This window comes from Rhinolophus ferrumequinum, chromosome 15 (genome assembly GCF_004115265.2).
Source record: "Rhinolophus ferrumequinum isolate MPI-CBG mRhiFer1 chromosome 15, mRhiFer1_v1.p, whole genome shotgun sequence".
Classification (NCBI taxonomy): Eukaryota; Metazoa; Chordata; class Mammalia; order Chiroptera; family Rhinolophidae; genus Rhinolophus; species Rhinolophus ferrumequinum.
The window spans coordinates 10,553,610-10,576,555 of NC_046298.1; the positions used below are offsets into that span (position 1 = coordinate 10,553,610).

Sequence of the window (22,946 nt, forward strand, 5' to 3'; positions counted from 1 at the left end):
GTAGGGGGATGAAGGCGGGGAGGGAATTAAGAAGTACAAATTGGTAGTTACGAAACAGTCATGGGGGTGTAGAGTATAGCACGGGGAATATCGTCACTATACATGTACATATAGTGTCAGGTGGGTACTGGATTTATCGGGATGATCACTTCATAAGTTATATGTCTAATTACTGTGTTGTACACCTGAAATTAATATAATATTGTATGCCAACTATAATTGAAAAATAACAAAATATTTTTTAAAAAAAGTGTGAGTGGTACAAGGTTTTAGTTCTCTCGTGTCACTATTCCTGTAAGTTCCTAAATGCAAGGCAAGTACTTTATCTGGAGCTCCAACAGGGAAATGATGACCTGTGCCAATGCTCAGGGACACGAGCTGTGCTGATTGTTACAAAAGGGCACGAGGCTCCAACATGACACCTTCAGAAGGTGTTTAAGAGCAATCTGGACTACATGCCATCTTGTCTTGAGCTCAACTTAGGACACAACCAACCCTAGCAAGACGCCTCTACCAGTCATACACTATTCGTGTTCTTTTCCGTTTAGTCTCTCTTGGAAGTTGCGCAAATCAGTATCTATAGACCTTGCTCCTTCCTGCTCGCTGCAAGTTATTTCCCAGCGTGCCCATATGGGATGGTCTTTGCAAAGAAGTCTCTTTTCATACCACAAAAGAAAGAGAAATGTCACCATTCAGAAAGACACAAACTGAGAACAAATGTACAAACCAAGAATATAACATTTTATTCATTTCCAGATTATGACTATTACATAGCATATACATATATTTCGATAATGTATAAAACAAAGAACAAACCGTAGGAAGAAATATTGGTCTGAAATTGCCTTATGGGACATCTTTAATTCTGTAAGTTCGTGGTAAGTGGATCTCCCCACACTCTGCAGCAGGCAGCAGGACAAAGTCCAGCAGTCACATATCACATACCACAGGACGGCTTATCCCCACTGTAGTTATATGATGCACTTATGGCATTAGGACATGGTCACTGGTGTCCGCGACAAGGGACACCAAGTAGTAGATACAAGAACACAGCATAGTGAACTAATACAAATATTTGTTTTTTGCATTGTCCTCCAGATAGTTTCCTTTTTAAATTAAGAGTCAGGACCAGGGTCTATCCCTTGAGTTGCATTCCAGTTATTGCTGAAGGAAAACAAACCAGAAAAGAGCCATCAGTTTAAGTTATCAGAGAACAGCTGATCGGTGCCACTAACCGCTACGTCTGTGACACTGAAAGGATGCTGAGCCGTGGGGAAATGCAGGCCGGTCAGCACCCACCATCGTGTCAGAGGAGACTGATCAGTGGATAGCAGTTTGGGGCTGATAAAGGGGTTCGGATGGAAGGCTGTGAGGAGGGGCAGGACCAGCTTGTGCAGGAGGAGGGAGCAGTAACAGATCTTTTCACAGGAACACCCCTGACTAAGTGCTGACGATGGAGAAGACATAGGATCTTACGATGGAAAGGCACTCCATTCTCCCCGTCGACAAAGGCGCCACAGCTGAACTCTTAGAACAGAGCACTTTCCAGCACTCAGCCTCCCCAACTCACTGTCGGGGCTTCCTCAGAGGAAGGCTGGCTTACCTTTGCCTTGTTCTGAACTGGGAGATAGAGTTTGAACTCTGCTGGCAGCTCGTCTTCTGAGTAGAGTCTGTCTGAGAAGTAAACCCGCCGGATGCGACAGTTCGCGTGGATCTGTGGATGCAATACTTATCCTAAGAGACTAAACATGATTGTCCTTCCTCATTTCCTGATTGTCCTAGAGCCCCCCTTCTCCTCCATGGTGCTGTCAGAGCTTCGTCCCGTTTGCGTCTCCTCGGCGTGGCCTGGGGTGATTCTGACAAGGGGGACATTCTGACAAGGGGGAGAGTCTGCTTACCGTATTCTCCCACCATCTCCAAGGAGAATCCTGAATCTGTCCTGGACCCCCCTGAGGTCAAAGCCCACAGGACAGTAACTTGGGAACTTGAGCCAGAAAGCCACAGTGTTCTCTCATATGGCACACAAGCCAGTAACAGACAGTACCCCCTCTCCCATTTGGGGCACCGTGTGGAGAAGGCCCCCGGTACCTGCACTCTTAGAGTCTCGATGTAATTTGTGCCGTATGCGCGCCGAGTGAAGTCTGACAGGTTGAACTGAATCTGGTTCCAGCCGTCGTCCAGCCGCATGGGCATGGTACAGATGAAGGGTTTCACCCGGGTGGTACTCTGGTAGTTACTCGCCCGAAACCGCCGACGCACATTCTTGTCATCTAGTACCTTAGAAATGTACGCAAGAGTCATTCGCTCCATCTTGGAAGAAGCAAATAATCTTGGGAAGGCAAGGATCTGAACTCTTAGTTTCCCAAGGCTGAGACCCAGGGGAGAATAAACACACCAGGCACAGGTCACACTGGACACAGATGGCCTGGAAGTAGCAAGTTTATCTTATTTGTTGCCAAGACAACACCAGCCGCGTACAACGTATGACATACTCATCAAGCTTTCAGACCACAGAATAATTTCATAAACATTCTTCCCTTCAAAAAATAAACTACTACGATAACCCAGTATTAAACGGTTATTCCCCAAATGGACACTACTCTAACCCGTAAGCTTTAAAATCTTGTAGCTATTGATTAGATTTTCTACATGCTTACTGTGTTCCTTTAAAAATCTGGCATTAAATTATGATTTCCAATACCACATTTATGTCACAATAATAAGGGCTGCATGACGTGTATAGCAGAGGCAGAAAAGTCATACGAAAGAATGAGGATACTTTCCTAGGGCCCCTTTTTCCCTCTACGTTGACGTGGCACCTGTCTGGTATAGCCAAGAGTATGTAAGAGTCATGTGCACAAACCTACCTGTACTTCAAAGGTAAAATATTTCTTCAGGTTTTTGATAATCATGACAAGGAAGGGAAGTTTAATTCCCAACGTTTTCTTTGGGTCTGCAGGACATGTGATGTATGTGGTGCTGTAGAAAGAGGAAATACCAGTAAACAAACGACTTAACTTTCCCTTTGTGGCACGCACAGAAATGACACACGGTCCAAGAGGACAAACTGGAAGGCATGGAAAAGATCCAGATATATCACGCAACGAATCCCTCAACTCTGAACTCAGCTAATGCTTTGAAAATTGCTGGACTCGGAAACAAAAGCTCCACACAGGACTAGACATCAACAATAAAATACCCGAAAAGCAAAGCCAGATCAGTGGATCTGAGGAAGTTCTTCCATTGAGAGAAGATTCAATTCTGGTCCAAGAGAACCAACAAATGATAGAAAATCAAAACTAAGACCCCTGTGGCACTGAAAACCAGAGTGGCCACCAACTGGATGAGTAGTGCAACATCTCCCCACAACCCTGCCAACACACACACCTTGGTGAAATATTAATAATAATAGTAGCTAATACTTACATAGTGCACACTATGTGCTAAGCAGATTCTAAGTGTTTTATATACATTCACTTATTTAATCTTCACAATAACCCCATGAGGAAGATGTACTATTATTATTACCCCCATTATACAGATGAGAAAGTGAAGGCCAAGGGGATTAAGTCACTTGCCCAAGGTAAGCTCTAAGTAGCAGAGCAGGCAGTCTGACTCTGCAGTCCATGCCACTCACCTCCGTGATGCACTGCCTTCCTGTCTCTGGGAGAACAGAGTGGCAACCTACCTGACGTTGGTTCCTTCGATCTCTAGCACCAGGGACTGGATGTCATTATCCGTGATTCTTTTGATGTGGCCATTCCGCACCTATAAGGAAGAAAGTTAAACCGTTTAGTACTGGAGTATTTGGCAACAGCTTTACTAAGGTTTTAAAGGCTGACTAAGACCATTTAAAGAAAACCACGGTGGCCCAAAGGGCGTAACATAGAAGTTTGTGACATGCTATGTTGAAGCTTGTATGTAAGTAACCCATGCGATTCCCGCTCTATACAGGGTCCCAACAACCATCACAGGGACTGCAGGTAATGTGGCGATCTGTAAATCAGGGTAAGTTTCTTCCCAAAGCAATCAATTCAATTCAGATTCAAGCTAACACTTACTGAGGTCCCACCCCGCACTAGAACACTGATCTGCATCCTCTCACTTATTCAACAAAAACCACAAGGTACGTGGGACTGTTTCCACTTTACAGACGTGGACATTGACACGCAGGGAGTGCAAAGGACAGCTCCTAAGTCAGAGACTCAGGATTAGCACCCAGGCGTTCCACTGCCCCATCCATACTGCCGCCTCATACTTCTTCAGCTAGAAAGGCCAAACGCTGAGTGTCACTGAGAAGCTGGGGGCAACCAGAAAATTAAAGCATTATTCCCCAGGTTTAGTCCTACTTCATGCTTATCTTCTTTTCCCTAAGTTTCTACTTTTTCAAGTATGAACTCAAGTCCCATCTGTGCCCCACACAGAAGCCTTCCTCAGCATTTTGGGTCCACACCAACCTCTTTTCTCTCTGATCTGTTTTTCTGGTTCATGTAGCCCAGACTGCATCATTTAGCACTTCATCCTACATTGTTTTGTATTGTTTGCTGCATGTGTAGGAGGTACATGATGAGAAGGAATCAACATTCAATACAGATTCTTCCTTCCAAAATATGTAGGGAAGAAGAATTACCTTCGAGCTATAAACTCTTAAGCACCAAATATGGACAGAGCAGAGATATACAACGATAATTCTGAGACGGGGCTGGACGGTTAGGTCTGACTGTATTAACACACAGATCAGCCAGGTTTAAAACAAGATTCATCAGAAGACAAACGTGGTCTTTTTCTAGGAATAGTGAAAACGGCTGTGTTGGGCTGTCATATTCAATGACAGTCATTTGGCTTTCCATTAGATTTGCGTAAGGGTGAGAATACAGGTTCGAATCTGATAGTTGTATTTTTCAAAACAGATTATTAATATGTCATTCTGTTTTTAGAAATCAGCCTCTGAGGTCTGTTACTGTGAATCTGATCCACTTGTGGTGTGCCTGGTGTCACCCAGGCGACAGCTGATATCACCGCCCATCTTTTTCTAAAAGTACAAGCTCAAGGACAGGGATCAAGTAAAGTACTAAGTACCGTTTGCATCTTCTACGATGCTTAGTACTGTGCTAGGCATAAAGCAAGCATTCAAATATTTGCTGACTTCTGGAATTTGTCTCCGTAAGAGTTGGCATATATGAAGAGTCCCAAGGAGGATTTTTAAAACATTCCTGGAGAACAGACCCACCATGGACTATTACAGGAAACCAGAGATCCTGGGGCATATCACAGAGTCCATCAGGCTGCCAGCAGGAAGATGCTTTCCCACAAATCACCCCTTGGAACCCACTGTCAGAGACAGAGTGCTAGGTGGATGGGCACCAGACCTCTGCAAATGTACCATTTCTTGGGTTCTCAAGACACAAACATCACACGAAGTGCTTCTCAAACAAAGCTAGTGACACCCAATGCCCTCCTAAGAGGCTTTGGATTCTAGGCCTGTTTCCAAGGCAGATTAAGGAGACCAAGGCTTGGGTCTGTATAGCACATGCCAACACTACCCACCTCATTCCCCATATAAAAGCTCCCCAGCAAAGTGGTGAAGGAGGAATTAATCAAGAAATTATTTCCAAATAATGTGATACAGTTACATAAATAAGAGCTGGCAGTATTCTAATAAAATGCAGACACTAATTTTGTAACATACTATGAATTATTCTCTGTAATATAACTTCAGTCTTTTTTAAAAAAAGTACACAAGGCAACACTCAAACAGATGGTTAAATTGAAAGCATTAAGTAATTAGGGCCCAAGCAACATGTTGCAATTTATCCAGCACTGTTTGAAAGCACAGCCTCAAACCCTACAACCCCAAAAGTCTCTCTGCAGAGTCAACAAGAAGACTCCCTCAGCTGCAGGAAGCATGGCCAGATTTCACAGGGAGGAACAGGGAACTTGCCTTCTGTCCATCTCAAAGTTTAGAGCAGATGACTTCACTCTAGCAAATCTGACTATTCAGGTCTTTACAGAAGAAAACAGTACCTTACATGCATGCAGAAGCCAACAGACTGGAAGCCAAGACAAACTGTATATTCCACTGCTTCTGCCTCAGAGACAAGCTTACTTGCAGGTGGACTTTCCATTACTTCCCAAAGAGACATTTCTTTCAGCCACACATCAGCAACCACACTTGCAAATTTAATTCTTACAAAATTAATTAATGTAGCCGCAACACAAAAGAACTCGGAGGAAACAGGGCACCTTTTTCAAAGGAGTACCCGTCAGTCTTTCTAGAGTTTTAACCTGGCTTGGGTGAGACAAGCTAGAGCTTTGCCCAACGAGCAAGTTCAGTCCTCAAAGAAGAAAAACACAAGTATTGTTATATCACAAGCGGCCAGAACTTTGAAATCAAATTGAGTTGGTTTGTTAGTAAATTATAATTTTTCTCCTTTATTAAGTTCAATGGGCTGCAAATGCAAACTCACTGAAAGAAAAGAGTGGGGCGGGCACGGGGGTGCAATTAATCAGAGATACAAACACTTACAGGGTGGAGAACCTCCCCAAACCTCTTCTCAGCTCGGAAGAAAGGGGCAAGGGGGATGGACAGTTTGGCGCAAGGCTTCCTAACTAACCTGGCAATCTGGCTGGCTGGCTGGCTGTTACTGTTTTTAATGGTAAAGATCTTACAGGAAGCAACCCCCTCTTCAGTCCAGCTTCTTTCAAATGCGTATCACAAGATACGTGGCCTCAGAAAGCATCAACTTCCTTTCCTTAGCTTCTTCCAGTTCAAAGGTCACCACCAGGCAGGCCTGGCTTTGAAGATAAAATGAACTGGTCAGCATTTATTGCTCACGGTGAAAGCAGGTTTTATTTCACTTTTCTCTCTAAATTAGCAAATGCCAATTATTTTCGACTTATTCTGTTTTTACTTCACGACACATTCCCACTGTCAAAATGTGGCCTACAGTGTTTTATTCCCCCATAAATAAATAAATAATAAATAAATAAATAAAGCCAACTTCACATTTTTTAAATTTCATGACCTCCCCCCGCCCCCAAATCTATGAGCTGGAGGTACATTAGGAGCTTCAGACCCCAGGCTACGGACAATTACAAATCAGAATGGTTCTCAGCCTCTGCAGACACCAAGGAGGGAACCACCAAGCCCTTCTTGCAATCCTTCTCCCAGGCTTTCCATGGTTGCTGGGGCAACTAATAAAGAACACTGATTTTTTTTTTCCCCCTTCAATGGAAGCCCCAGGGAGGAGGGTCAAGCTGAGGGGAAAAAAATACTACTGGAATAGGGAGGAAGCTGGCCCATGCTCTGTATTTCTACAAGTGCTTTAAAAATAACATATGAGTTGTATTCCTTCCCTACCCCCACCTTTCCTTTTTTCTGGCTCCACCCACTTCTCCTGGCAGACAGCTGAGCCCTCAGCCATCTGGCATCCTAGTCTTAATGACACATGTTCCAATTTACATTAAGCCATTAGAGCTGTCCATTTCAGCAGGAAGGTTTCTGCTCCGGGCTAGGGGCTGGGCTCTAAGTCAGAGAACAGGCAGAGGGAGACCTCTGTGGGGGGAACCGGGCATAGCTCTGACTCAGGGTCTCCGCCTTGCAGGCTCCCACGGGTCAGACTTCTCATCCTTTGTTACACTTAACAGAGGCCATCCAGACAGCAGACAGGCAACTCTGGGCATATACAACAACCCCTTAGGTGAAGTAAGGACCGTTACGTGCATTGCTAACCAGTCTCTTCCTAACAGTGCCTGGAAAGCGGAAATATAAGTAAAACCCAGGCCTTCGCCCAATTATAGTAAAAGCTATTACTCAGAATAACAAAGAATATCGTCAGACCGACCCAGGGAAAGTCTGAAAAAATAGTTTTACTATACCTTCAGACCCAAGTGCTCTCAATTCTACTATTGGAAATTGCATCAGTTTAACATGGACCAACAACGTTTACTAATTAGAAACTAAGGTGTGGGAACTTTTTTCAGGAGACTTTGTTCATGTTTTAAATTAGGAACAGGGAATGGGAATCTAATACTATCCAGCACACATCTCTGGTTCTGGTTCAACCACAAAAGCTCTGGTTCTAATCTTTAGTTTGGGAATCGGGCAGGATCAGCAGCAGCTGAGAGAAAGACAAGGGGAGAGGAAAGGAAGAGAAGCTTGTACGAATGAACATTTTCATTTAGCAGACTTTTAAGGATATTACCAGTAAAGACTGAAAACGATGTTTTACACAGGCATAAGTAGGACTAGAACCTCCTGGAATTTTCTTTACAAACCAGAAGTAATGTGTACATTACACATAAAAGTCCTTTAATAAATGTAATGTTTGCTGGACCCAGAAGTTAAGGGAACATTAAGAAACCCCTAATTTCTCCTGAGCTCTTCGTATGTTGAGTATGATGAAAAGTAGAGGTTCTATGAGTGAATATAAATTAACCGGGAGAAGTGCCTTTCAGCTGTGACCTAGAGACTAACGTGGGGGTGGAGGAGGGGATCCCAGCGGGGGGACCAGCAAGTACAAAAGCCTGAAGGGGGAAAGAACAGGATTCCTGTCAGCTCAGCAGGAGGTCACTGCTAAGTGGCAACCTGGGGGAAGGTGAGCCTGAGAACTGGCTGACCAGGCACCAACCACCTTCAGGATGATGGATGGGAAAGCCATGGTACCATGACTAAGTCACTGTAATTTCAGAAGTCTGCTTTTACTGTAATTTCTAGTCCGAGGCATCTGCATATCAGGCTCAATTAAACTTCTGTTTCTACTCTTGTCCTCAGTCCCCTGCCCTACTTGGACGCCATAACTCTGTTGCTAAGCCTTTTATATACATCTTCATTTACTCTCCATAACCATGAGAAGGAGGTGGCACTACCGTAAGATGAGAAAACTGGGTAGTTAAGTACTTGCCAAGGTCACACAGCAGAGGACATAGGACAGAGCCAGGACACAAAGCCAGCGTGTCTGATCACACTCCAGCTACCCTTCTCCCCTTAAGGAACTGTAATCTAGAGGGAGATGCTTCACTTAAGCTCCCGATGAAATGAGGTTTAAGTTGAGATTTGTAAAATGAGCCGGGGAGAGGGGCTGCGAACCTCAGAGTGATGGATAACCGCAGGTGTTATCAATGTAACCACACCCACAAATATGGAATATGCAAATTCACTGGGATTGAGACTAGGCCTCCTTTTCCCAAGAGCAGTCTTCACAGAAAACAAATTACAGGAATTGTCTCTATACAACTCAGGAAGGAGAATAGTAAAGTTTGGTGAATCAAAATAACTAAAACTAGGTGCCATAGCCAGTATGTACCTACCAGCAAAGGTCAGGGTCATTTCTAGATAATGTGGACAGTCCTTCCCGCTCTCCATCAAGCTCTGCCCTTATTACAACTTTGCCTTATTCCCGGGAGCAGGGAAAATATCTTTTCTAACTTTGTATTTCCCCAAATCCACATGATACCTGTCACTAACTGTTGCTCAATAAATCCGATAAGTAGATCAATTTCTAGTGTTTTTCCGACCGGGCTCGATTCCCAACACTGAGGACTTTATAACACAGCTGAGAAAAGGCACACATACAATAAAGCCTATGCATCTGGCCCCAAACTTTCCCTTTTCTACCCTTTCCTTCCCTTGTCCCAGGGGAAAAAATTCACTGCTAAACACTTTTTAATCTAGTCTAAAAAAGAAGAGTAGAAACATATAATTAACTTTTCCTATTATAAGAATTTTGCTTAAAATGAGTGTTCTTGGCCGGCCTGGTGGCTCAGGCAGTTAGAGCTCCGTGCTCCTAACTCCGAAGGCTGCCGGTTCGATTCCCACATGGGCCAGTGGACTCTCAAGCACAAGGCTGCCAGTTCGATTCCTCGACTCCCGCAAGGGATGGTGGGCTGCACCCCCTGCAACCAGCAATGGCAACTGGACCTGGAGCTGAGCTGTGCCCTCCACAGCTAAGACTGAAAGGACAACAACTTGAAGCTGAACGGCACCCTCCACAACTAAGATTGAAAGGACGACAACTTGACTTGGAAAAACGTCCTGGAAGTACACACTGTTCCCCAATAAAGTCCTGTTCCCCTCCCCCCCCCAAAAAAATAAAAAATAAAATTAAATGAGTGTTCTTCTAAAGGTTTTCTTTGCCAAAATGTCAGTTTAATTTATTCTATGTAAACCTGTCAGTTGCTCCAACAATGTTTTCACATGTGTTTATGTCATCAGGGTACCGTCCGACCTCTAGTGGCGTTGTTAAGGGACACAGGGCACCATGGTTACTTTGCTTTTATATTCCATGTGTAAACATGTTGACTAGTCAAAAAAAAGCTGCACTGGAAAATAAAACACATTACAAAAGATCAAGCCCAGAAGGGTTAAAACAGGCAACTCTGATAAGTTTCCCTTAATAGAAATGCTGAGGCCTCCCTACCACTGGAATCCCTTTCAGTGTTACCAAGTTCTCTGACCTGCTCTGAAAACCTCTCCTCTTAGATCAAGTCCCATTGTCTATTTCAATTGCCTTATACTGACACTTTGTTATAATTCCAAGTTCAACTAGCAAGCAAGGCCCCTGTCTTCATGTCTTCTGACAGCCGGTAAGAAGTCAAGCCACAGCTGGGAAGCCTTACAAAGTTCTTATAGAGTTTCCTGGTACACTCAATCCGGGTTCTCTTTGAAGAGGTACAATTTCAGAGTTTATAATGTTTTATTCTCATGTGAACAAAACCATGCAACAGAAAACCTCAGTAATGCAGGAACAAAGTCAAGGAACTGCTTTCCTGTGTAAGACTCTTGGCATTAGCTCTAGCTTGAGGATAGAATCATTGTGAAAGAGCAGAGTTGGTCAGGTTTTTCACATATGCATCCAGCCCAAACTTATTATATTCAAATCTTTCAACTACCTTACAAAAATGACATTATGAACACACCACCCTCAAAGCGCTTTCAGAATGCAGAACTCCCTAGTGGTGACAGGCAGACGGTTGTCAGATTGGGTTCTCTCCCCATCTCTAGGAGGCCCCAAACTTTCATCTGGATAATGGAAGACAGAAAGTTGTCTTCTGAAATGAAATCCAAAATTCTTGGCTTCATTACCAATAAACTGCTTATTTAGGTCATTCCACATCCATCTCCATAAAAACACCCTTCAACATACCTCCTCTTTTCATGCTCCCCCCAGAGGAGAGCAATACTGTTATACCCTCAATAACCAGCCTATCTTAACTTATATTCAAAAAAGGGTACAAGATGTCCGGGAAGTTGCTTAAGAAATGAAATATCACTGGAATAAAATGCAGACCAACTCACAGATGGCTAGACACACAGGCCCTCTACACAGCATCTCCAAAAAGTGGACAGGTCCTCATCTCCTGGGGCCAGTGAAAGTATCGGCCTGTGGATGCCTGAAGATAATGAGGGAGGCCTGTACGTGGCTGTGAGTTTATTAATGCAGACAAGACTTGATCACCATTTTTTGCAATTTTCCTGACGGAGAAACCACGCACTGAAGGCACAGTACAGACCCCAAGTCACAAGAAGTGTGGATGGAACAGGTGCCAAAGGCCACCACATTCTGACTGATTTGGAATCAGCGAAAGGAAGGAAGCAAATAAATTAACCCCAAACATAACTGGTTCTGGCTGTACGTCTACGTGTAAGGTTGTCTGGAACAAAGGCTCTGTGTTTAGGGCCCAGCACCGCGCCTGGCACAAATTATCAGTCAGTACTATTTGTTAAATCAATGAACAGCAGTTCCTTTCATCTGTTTCCAAAACAACCTCAAGTCAAGTAAGTTTCTGAATTTTATGCTAGGAGACAGGCACTAGGTATCACCCCCACTATAAAATGGGGAAACCACTGCTCAGAGGAACTGAGGGACCAGGTTAAGTCTGCGGCGAGGGACCACTGACCTAACCACATCACGGCCCTGGACACCTGAACCCCAGCCACGCCTTCCCCACATGTACCCCGTGTGCTTACACGACGCCCCGACCTCGCGCCTCGGTCACATCAGGCTGGGCACAGGACACAGCAGCGACCGCCTGGCCTCCCCCAGGCCCCAACTCGACACATCTACCCGCCACCCGGTCCCCAGCCTCCGGGCAAGGAGGGAGCGCGGCCCTGCACCCTGCCCCGCCGCCGCCCCCCCAGTCCGTTACCTTTTTGTCCCAGATCTGCAGGGGCTTGCTGCCGATGCTGTAGAGGATGGAGAGGAAGCCGCTCTGGAATGTGTTTTTGAACATCTCGCAGGCGGCCTTCTCTTCGGCCGCGCCGCAGCGACCTAGATATGAGCACCAAGTGGCGAAGGTAAAACAAGGAGCCGGCCCTGGTCCGAACGAGGGATGCTGCGCTGCTGTCCTCCGCACCGGCAGCCACCGACCGCTGGATGTGGACACGGGACGCCACGTCCCTGAGTTTCAGCTCCCACAAGAACCACGCTAACCTAGGACCTAAACCCCAGTAACTGCCGCGCGCGCCACTCCTCTCGTCTTAAATGGAGGCTATGGGCCGCCCGTCTCTTAAAACGGATCCCTCCGCCTACTTGAGCCCGCCCCCTGCGAGCGCGGGGGCCAATCCCGCCCCAGGGCTCACGGACTTCCTGTTCCTTTCGCTCTGAAGCCCGCCCTAGTTCCTCCTCCTCAAGCAAAGAACTCCGTTGCCAAGGGACTACTTTTCCCATCGTGGCTCTGATCTGCTTTTGGAAACGGAAGGAGACAGAGGATATGGAATGGATTGTTTACACCGATGCAGTGTCGTCATGGGAACCTGGCGGGGGTGGGGTCACGGGGCATGAAGACAAGCCCCGCCCCCTGGGGGGCGAGGAGAAGTTAGAAGCACAAAAGTGGAGAAAGGCCGGGGAGGATGCACGGTTAGGCAGGTGTTTACCTGGTGTCCTGCGAATGCCACATAAATGCTTGTTGGCCGAGTACAAGGTAAGATTAAAGCAGCTAACCGGTATTAATCACTAACTGAGCGCCTTATAGGCATCATTGCTTTAATTATTAACAGGGTCGCTATGAATACACCACATATCTTAACTTGTGGAATGGAGTCAAAGCAATACGCTTGAGGAAGATTTATGCCTTAGATGCCTTATTACGAAACAAGAAAGCCGGAACGTTAAGGTAAAAGCAGACGTTAATAAAATTAAACAAAAGAAAGTCAAGTTGGTTGAGTTGAATCAACAGGTGTGTTGTTTTTTTTTTAAAATCAAGACTCAGAACATTTTATTTAAAGACATAAAATACGCTGTGCTATTTCAAGTGTGGAAGAAATCCAAAATGTTGAAGACCAATCACTTACTGAGCATGTGCCTAAATATTATACTCCTTGCCCAGGCCTGTGCTGGGTATTGTGGCTGATAGAAAAGGAGTTTGCAGCTAACTTCATCGTAATCGCTAATAATAGTTAACACTAACTGAGCATTTAGTATGTGTCAAGCACTATACTAAGCGCCTTAGCCTTTATTAAATCATTTAATCCTCACAGCAATCCCGTGAACAATTGAGCCAGAACTTCCAGGCATGGGGGAGGGGGGTGGGGAATATATGGATCGTATTGCAGTAGAAAGTCAAAACTTTTTATATGAAAGTGTTATTTTTGAATGATTGCTGGGGACTGTATATACTTGAGCCCAGTGAACAATTTTTCCCTTGTTATTACATTTTTCAAAATATCCTAGGGGGATAGACAATTATCATACATTAGATTTTCGTGCGCACTTGAGTCCATTGCAGGATTTTTTTATTCTGTTCCATTGAACAGTGACAGCACCAGATGCTGGCGAGGATGTGGAGCAACAGGAACTTTCATTCATCACTGGTGGGAATGCAAAATGGTGCAATTACTTTGAAAAAGTTTGGAAATTTCTTACAAAACTAAACATAAACTTACCGTAGGATGCAGCAATGCCACTCCTTCGTATTTCCCCAAAGGAGCTGAAAACTTATGTCCATCCCGAAACCTGTACATGGATTTACAGCAGCTTTATTCATAATTGCCAAAACCTGGAAGCAACCAAGATGTTCTACAGTAGGTGAATAAACTGCTACATCCAGACAATGGACAATAGTTACGGATTATAATAATGGACACTATTATTTAGTGCTAAAAAGAAATGAGCTATGAAACCATGGAAAGACATGGAGGAAACTTAAATGCCAATACTTAGTGAAAGAAGCCAGTCTAAAAATGCTATATACTGTCTGATTAACATTCTGGAAAAGGTAAAACTATGGAGACAATAAAAAGATCAGTGCTTGCCAGGGGTGGTGTTATGGGGAGAGATGAATAGGCAGAGCACAGAGGACTTTTGGGCAGTGAAAATAATTTTGTAGCACCCCCACACCCTAACTACTCGTCTCTCATACCCTGCTTTATTCTTTTTTCATAGCACATATCACTACTTGATAGTCTATATAGACATTTATTATCTGTCTCCCTGCATTTGATTTTGAGCTTCTGAGAGAAACAATTTGATCTATCTTGTTCATAGGTGCATTTCCAGTACTCAAACCAAATGCCAGCAAAAAAACGGGTATACAGTAAGTAAATGTTGAATCTGTGAATAAAAGTCACAGACTTGGGGTTCCTGTCACTGCAGGCCCAGCACAGACTCTCTCCTGGCCTCAGCAGCTCCAGACCCGTCCAGACAATAGAGATCCACTCAGAATTGGGGTTCACCTATTCCATTTGCCTGCTCACATTTCTCTCAGTAACCATGCACTCTCTGGTTAAAATGGAAACACCTTAAATGTGTGTGGGCTGAAGTGCCCTGAACAGATAGCCCATTGATGAGCAAGCTGATGGAGAAAATGAAAGTGCTTACTTCTAACTACTCATTCTCAGTGAGTGTCCACATGAACTGTGTTCAGTTTTTCCTTAGGTTGAGGTTCAAAGTTTATTGGGATCATCGGCCTTGGCTACGTCAAGATGACTTGATCAAAAGTTTGGAGAACAGAAATTACTGTTAGGCAAACATGTAGACTTGATTTTGGCATGCTTCTTGCAGGTGCAGACTGTATCTCTGTGACCGTGTCACAGCACCCAGCACGACACCACCAGCATGATACAGTGGGTGGGTGGCTGGAGGATGGATGGACGGTCGGACGAGAGAAGGTAAATGGTCACCTCTGACATTTACCTTCATTCCAAAGGTAATGTACACCCCATTAACCTAAAACTACAGATGTCTCTCACAGAAACATGCATTGAACACTGTATTTCAAGATCACTTTCACTTCCTCAACATGAAGGCACGTAAGGACAAAACACAAGAAAAATCTTGCTAGTAAGTTGCTTCCTTCACTGATGATACAATTAGAATAGGATAGATGAGTCAGTTTTAAAAAAATAATAAAAGAACAGCATCTTATGAAGCAGTACAGCGATTACAATCTGGGCAGTGGGTATAGAAACTCAACGTATACAAATTAGGCCAGTAAAAGTTGCAAAAGAGGTAAAGTAATTGCCTGAGGTGCAACATGTATGGTGGTTTTGGGAATCCCATTACTCTAAAGGGCTGTTTCTTAACATGCAGTTTGGGTAGAACCATCACAAAAGGAGCAACCAGTCCTGTGCCCAGCCCAGAATCTCTGACCATGAACAAATCACAGTCCTGCATCGAGATTGAATGTCACCTTGATAGGGTGTCAAAACACAGAGATTATGGCAAGTAAATCAAACCCATTTTCTCAGTAATTCATGTCAAAATGAGGAATAAGTTTCTGATTATTGGGACATTTTGTTCGTTAGTTAAGATATTTGAAGTATTTAAGATAAGGTATTAGAGGATCTGATACTTTGAATTTGAAATGCTGAAAGGAATTTGAAATTAGGTTTGTGATATTTTAATTTAAAAATATCTAAAAATTTTAATTAAGTTTGTAAACAATGAATGTTTAAAAGATTTTGATTTGTTATATCTGTGAGTTTAAGACTTAAGATATTGTTAGTATTTGAATGCTTATGAAGATTTCATCAGATTTGAGGTCTTTCATATTAGCTACTGGAAGTTTGTGCAAATCAGATTAAATATGTGGGTGACTTTGAAATGTCTAAAGAAACCAGATTAAGTGTGTGAACAGTGTTTAGGGTTTAACCCATTAATTTTTGGATTAACTGAGCATTGATCAAAGAGTAAACAAAAGAATTGTTCATATTTATATACAAAATCAACTAGTTTGTAGTTATAACAAGGTTTGTAAATTGATTTTAAAGACACAAGACAAATTAAGAGTTTTAAATGTATAGCTTTAATAATGAAGATATTATTTAAAACACCAGGAACTACAAGAATCCTTTTCAGTGCACAAAAGCCCTGGTCAGATGCTAAAACCCAGTGGACAGTGGAGTCTGTTCTTGTCAGTCCAAGCCCAGAACCTCAGAGCACCTGGCCTCCAGGAGACACAAGGGACTTGACACACACAGTAAGGCGGAGTTTATTCTTCCTCACTTCTTGCTGATGGGGATGGGCAGGCATCGCAATGAGGTGAAGAGCTGTGCCTGGAGAATCACCCCTTAGCGGACAGCAACGATGTAAGAATGTCGGAATGACTGGGGCGTTCGGCTGGCGGATGGAAGACCACGGAATCCCAGCTGCAGTGGTTTTGCCCATAGACCACCAGCCCTGACGACATCAATAGAAGGCCATTGGTGGGCCGAGGAGGCTCCTGCTGAGAGTGAGGTTCACATGGGACTCTGTTGGGCCCGTGCACATTATTGTGCTTTTCAAGTTTTTATTTTGAAACTTCCACACAGTAAAATGTTCTCTTTTTGGTGTACAGGTTTGACACTGAGGCAGATAACCATCGCCACACACACAGGGTACGGACAGTTCCATCACCCCTCCGACTCCCGCAGGCTATCCCTAGTCAAACCCCCTCCTCCACCGACGCCCCCTAAACCCCTGGTGACCATGGATCTGTTCTCCACCCCTACACTTTTGCCTTTTCCAGAATGTCACATAAGTGGAATCAGTCAGGACGTAGCCTTTTGCATCTGGCTTCTCCACATGGCACAATGCGTTTGAGAGGCACATTATTTTATCAGCTTTGTGGGAATACTCTACAGAGAGTTACTCATCCATTCTGCCACCCAGCCCCCTCTGGCCAGGGAGGTTTTAAAAATGTCTGTCAACCCTCTGCAAGCTTATTTTTGAAGGCGTCCCCATAGCACTGCAAACATATTAAAAGGCAGCCCTTTTTCATGTTCAAGATTATTTTTTTCCTATAATTTTTTTGAAAAGATCTTTAGAATTTGCTTTTGAATTTATCTGATTTTGTGATTGTCTGTGACTCTTCACTAATTATGAGAAACTGATTTTTTTTCGGGTCTCAAACATTTCTGTGGGCCCCTGAAAAGTCTAAGACCCTGGGCACCATGCCCAAGTGCTTGACAGAGCCCCACAAGAACTCCATGGCTAAAGGTATCAATCACAGTTCCAACCTACACCAGTGAGAGAAGGGAGTGGAAGACTGCTTTCTCTGAATCATCACAATGCCCGTTCTAAACAAACAAAAAAAAATTGTATGGCACAGTTCTTTTTAAAGAGTTTATCTCACAAACATACATACTGTGTACAAATGTATGTGCAAACGTGTTCACCACAGAAATACCGCTCATAGTATCGGTAAGAGTCTATTAATAAGGGATTGCTTCCACTGCAGCACATCATGTAGGGAGTACTATGCAGCCACGAAAAAGGGCGAGGTAGATCCATACATGCTAACACATTGAGATTTTCACTAGTGAAAACACAAGGTGCAGGAAAACAATGTAGAGTCTGATTACATTTCTGTAAAAATAAGTCATTCTAGTTTAAAATGTTAGAAAATGCATAGGAAAAAAACTGGAAGGCATACACCAAATATAACCACGGTTACCTCCAAGGGAGGTTTTCTGTACATATGTGTGGTTGGCAGGGTGGGTGGGGGGGGCTTTCCTTATTTACTTTGATGAACATGAATTTTTTTATACCATGAGCATATATTATTTTGGTAATCAGGAAAATTCAGGAAGTATTACTTTAAACAACCCAACCACAAGCAGATGAATTAATGTTCTGAATTTCCAAGCACGTTGAGGATGAGCGTTAGATTGGTCTTGGGTTAGCAGTTTCCTTGTCCCTTTCTCTCACAGTTAAAACCACCTAAGCAAAAACTCATCCTTCCTTTTCTTTCTACAACCAAACTCTCTCCCACTCAGCAATAATCATCCACAAAAACCAAGATTATGTTGGCTGAGAGGTTTCTGGAAAACAAGACTTTCACACAGGGAAGTTGAAAGAGTGCCTTGGTTGAGAAGGGAGTCTGGAGGGCCAAGCTAGCATTCAAGTTCTGTGTGACATCTCAAGAACTCCCAAACCAACTACCATGTGTCTGCTCCACAGAGGCCCTTCCTGTCCAGGAAGACCCTCGAACACTGTGCGTCACCACGGCGATAACATGCTGTGCACATAAACACGCACCCACGAAGCACCACGTCCACATTCATTCTAACGAGGTACTGGATGCTGTCCCAGAGATTTGGGGACCAACAGAAATGTGCAGAACCACAAGTCAAAAGGACCTCATGAGAGAGAACACCAGGATGGTGACGGAGCTGGGAAGGGCCAAGTCCGTCCATTCAGTGTCCCGTTGGCCTTCCAGTCTGCTGGCGGTGGGCCTACGGGACTTGCTGGAGTCCCGGGACATGCAGTCTTGCACTCCCACACCTGAAGAACTGCTTGGATACCACAGAAGCTGGTCCCAGGGACACCGTGACACCGTGATGGTCCTAAGGGACCTCTTTGCTTTCCCCCCATAATTGCTTCAAAAACTGAGTAGCCACACCGGGGTTCCCAGTCACCTGTTCAGGACAAGTAGCAGAGAAGACGGGAGAAATATCTTGCAGCCCAAGTGGCTTTTGTGGAGAACTATTGGGTGCCCCATCTAGCCACCTGGACACTGGGGTCTACCTGGTACTTCTTTCTGCTCTCTGCAGGCAGTGGGAAGACACAGGCCCGTCAGAGACCAGGCTGGGCAGTCACAGGTTGTTGCTTTTACATCCCTGTGGCACAGCTGTCCTAGAAGGGGAGGACCGAGGGAGGCAGCGAAGCCTCATTTGTAAAACAGGTTTAGTTTTGTTCACTTAACAAATACAACCAGTGCTTCTCTTCCCTTCTTTCACATTGAGTGGGCCTCTTTTCGTCTCAGCTCACGGGAGCTTCAAAGTGGAATCCAAAGCATCCCTGATCTGGACCCAAAACCCGGGACCCCTTCCCTGCCTCAGGACGGCAGATTCAACATCATCCAAGGTAAGATGCTTTTTCAGAAGGGGGCATGGGGAGAGGGCACAGGAGTGAGAAGTGGAATGGAGACGTGTGCAAAGGGGCTAAGCATCTTCCCGAGTTCACTAAAGGTGACACTTACCTACCACTTACACTGCTGGGGACGCACCAGCTCTGGAAGGAAAGGTCGAGGGAGGACAGAGGTGTTCAAGTTCAGGCTTTCCTAGCTCACCGAGTCTCCTGGAACCCCCTGCCCCTTTCCCAGGGTTAACTCACCATCCCCCTTCACTTCTCATCTCTGTAAAGTGCATCCTTAAAAGCGGCCCTTCTCACCTCCGGGACTGCCTTTCCTCTGGCTAGAACCTGGCACGAATGAATGCTCTTCTGTTTGAGTCAGTCCTCTGTGGCCATGGGTCTTGGTTAATGGCCCCTTCCATACTGAAAACTCTCCATACATTTCTTTTAAAACCTTTTATTCAATAATATATACTTTTAAAATTATAATATGTCACTGCCCATCATGCCATATATGTCCCCGTTCCCCGCTGTGGAGTCTGTGGTCTGTTGGAAAAACAGGTGGCCACCGGACAAGTCAGGGCACGGGGGAGCAACAGTAACCAACAACCGTTTTGCATACCCTTCACATTTCCCATGCTTTCTGGGTCAGGAGGAAGTCAACAGGAAGCCAAAGGCGTGTGAACCTTTTACATTCGGAAGTGAGGTTTGATATACGGTGGTGGGCTGCCCTTCAGCTGGTCTAGTTCGTGCTCGCCACACCTGCCACCGTTTTGTGTCTGCTCACGGCACGTGATCTCTCTACACACGTTAAGACGTTTGATTTGGTTCTTGTTCTGCTTATGGAAAAGTGAGAGGAACCGCAACAGACCTGGGGAAAGAGATGGGAGGAGGGGAAAGACGGCATTAATCGAGCTGACCCGGAGCGAGGACAGGCGTCCACTGCGCGTGGCGTCCTGCGTTTGAAGGGGGCTGGGCATTGTATGCAAGCTGGACTTTCCCGTGCCGCTCTGTGGAAAACCTAGTGAGACCTGCGCCTTCGGGTTCTGAACGGTACCCTCTCCCTGCCTCTTCTGATCACCACTGACAGGCAGTCTGTGCACGGCCTTCTGAGCAGGGGGAGAGCTCTGCACGCCCTGTGGGACCGGGTCTCTTTCCCTTCTCAGGCCCAGGACGCTGTCCATTCAGCAAGCCAAGCTCCAAGTTCAGCAGTCCACCTGTAGGTCCCCATCAGACCTGACCCGATTTACTGAGGACTAAGAATGAGGTGACTGTACTCACACAGGGAAAGGGCCGAGACCACTAACAGAGAGCAAACAGGGAGCTCCCATGTTTTTAAATCTCCTCTGGAAGTGGCTGCCTGGCACAGCCCGCATGGTGAAGTGGGTGGTGAGATGCCAGCAGCATTCTAGCCGCTGTGTCTCAGATTGGGATGACAGCCCCGAGGGGAAGGGCTATGCACCTGGGAAGCTGTCACACAGAAACATCGTATCATGTGAAAACTTCTGCTGGGTAAAGGGCTCTCTACTGCTTATCATTTGAGGCCACATGGCGCACACGGATAAAAGACTCCACTATGTTCCTTTAAGCGCTCCCACTGATTTCCAAGTGTCCAACCCCAAAGAGGGACCAGCCAGGGAGAAGGGAGCACTCCGATGAAAGACACGGCCGTCTGCCAAGCACTAGCGTGTGCCTGCTAGTGGTGCAAGGAACAGGTGGGGGCCGATTTTCACAAATGCAGAACACGCCGCCACAAAGGTTGAAGTCGTGCAATACAACAGGCCACTTCCAAGCAGCACGTGTCTGAGGGGTGCATGCAATGCAGCAAGAACCAAGAACCAACAATCCCCACTATGCCACTCCAGTGCCACCTCCTGCTAAAGGCAAGTCTGCACAGGCAGGTGGTTAACTGCCACCACCACCGCACTCTTGTGCTCGTGTTCGCAGTTCAGGGGTTATCCCTCGTCTCCTCCCGTCAGGAAACACAAGGTCATGGTCCTCAGAGCAGTGGCTGGTCTCCCACTTGGGAAGGCTGGTGATGATCAACATTTTATTTATGAACAAGGATTTAACATGGCATTTTTCTTTCCCTTAAGGGCGGCAGCATGGAAATCATACATCATCAGTCATCCAGTGATACAAAGAGGTGGCCAACTGTGTCTGCAGTCACTTATAAAGGATCACCAAGCAGGCAGTGTTGCTTTTCTGCAAACAGAAGGAAAACGGGCTCCATGGTCCTTGAAGATTTATCCAAGCTTCCCACGGGGTGCCAAGATTTCTGTCCCAACCTTAGTCACCATTTACAGCAAGAAAAGCCAGCAAGTGAAAAACTGTTAATTTATTGATTCAATGAAAGTTGTTTGTTTTCTTAAACAATCCTCAATACATGTAGTTCAGGAGTAAGCATCACATTTGTAGCACATTGCTGAGTCTACACAAAAGCACACCCCACTTGTGTAACCCCGTCACATCGCTCTCCCCAGCTTCTACCATCCCTGCGTAGGGTCCTTTTCGTTAACACATCATTGGAGCTCAGAAACGTTGTTATTACTGGTTTTCTTAGCCAGATGTTTCCCCACCACTTCCCCTCCCCCGTTCCCACCCTGGGGGTAGTTTTTAAAGGCAGGACATTATCCAATCACTTTGGTTTCTTGTGTGCTCCTGTGGACCCTGCTTTTGCTTTCGCAAGGGCTTCTATTTCAATGGCCTTGATCACTTACTATCCGCTCCTATTTACGTACAGGAGGGAAGTTTGCTTTTTCCTGTGGATGCTCATGGAGTAGTAACACAGGTGTCTAAACAAATCGTTTCACCTGCACTGGCATTAGAGGACACCCTCTGAGACCCACTTCAATGCACATGCGAGTTCTTCCAGTTGGTGCTTATGTCCCCCAGTAATTCTCCTTCCACCCTCAGGAATGCCACACCTGGGAGAACCTAAGTCATTTCCCTGAGTAGGCACAGACTGAGATCCGGCCTCGGCGAGACCACCACCTTCCGCTCCCACTGGAACCAATCTGGGGGGCAGTGCCCACCTCAGGGCACATTCCAGAACATGAACTCCGTGCACCCTATTTTTCTTCCCTGAAGTCACGTCCCCTCCTCCAGCTGGACCTATTGACTCTTATCGGTTCCCTTTCTTCCCTACCCTGCTTCTCTCCCAGCCCCCAGGGATTACAAGCTCTAATTAATCAACCAGTCTGAGAGCACCTTCCTTCTCTGCAAGGAAATACATTTGCTTTAAGCCTTGTGAGTACCGATGTGCTAGAGAACGTCTGTTAGGAGACCCAGTGGAGTGACGGAGGTCTAAGTGCCACACAGAACTGGCAGCAGCACTCCTCCAATTTGTAAGAAGACCCAGAAATGCTTGGTCTGCATAACTGGATGGCTTCTCCCACCCAGTCACCTACCACAGGGACAGGATAGGCTAGGAGCAGGCCAGCTGGTATGATCCAGGAAGACTGAACTGCAAGCAAACCACAGATGACAATATTAGCAGTTCTGTTCTCACCATAGGAATTCTCAGCGGAGGCAAAAACCTGTAGTTACACTCACTGGTGCCAACAGACCGATAACCGAGCGACCTGCATTTGGCATAGGAACCTCCTGTTCTCACCATACCAGCTCTATGTTCTTGAACATCGGCAGTACCTGAGATGATAGTGTAACACTACC

General features: G+C 45.4%; 2 protein-coding genes and 1 long non-coding RNA gene across 6 annotated transcripts in view; 1 reads left to right on the top strand and 2 right to left on the bottom strand.

The window, feature by feature from the left end:
* Positions 1 to 720: 720 nt before the first annotated feature.
* On the bottom strand, positions 721 to 12,495 carry CFAP20 (cilia and flagella associated protein 20). The gene is made up of 6 exons (XM_033126999.1): positions 12,148 to 12,495; positions 3,689 to 3,768; positions 2,868 to 2,979; positions 2,089 to 2,277; positions 1,604 to 1,714; positions 721 to 1,164 (listed from the first exon to the last, which is right to left on the bottom strand). The coding sequence occupies exons 1-6, from the start codon at positions 12,229 to 12,231 to the stop codon at positions 1,159 to 1,161; spliced, it is 582 nt and encodes a 193-aa protein (XP_032982890.1). The 5' UTR covers positions 12,232 to 12,495; the 3' UTR covers positions 721 to 1,158.
* Positions 12,496 to 12,653: 158 nt separating this feature from the next.
* On the top strand, positions 12,654 to 18,629 carry LOC117034486 (uncharacterized). Of its 2 annotated transcripts, XR_004425094.1 has the most exons (4): positions 12,654 to 12,921; positions 15,000 to 15,144; positions 16,274 to 17,618; positions 18,194 to 18,629. It is a non-coding gene; the product is annotated as an uncharacterized LOC117034486 (long non-coding RNA). The 2 variants fall into 2 exon arrangements; XR_004425093.1 differs by having other exon boundaries at positions 16,274 to 18,629.
* A 1,083-nt stretch (positions 18,630 to 19,712) lies between these two features.
* Positions 19,713 to 22,946, bottom strand: part of CSNK2A2 (casein kinase 2 alpha 2) — a 35,529-nt gene continuing 32,295 nt past the window's right edge. For 2 of the 3 annotated variants that reach the window (XM_033127431.1, XM_033127435.1), the window contains one exon: positions 19,713 to 20,142. The gene's annotated coding sequence lies outside the window, so the exon portion shown is untranslated. The other variant, XM_033127432.1, reaches the window with a different exon arrangement.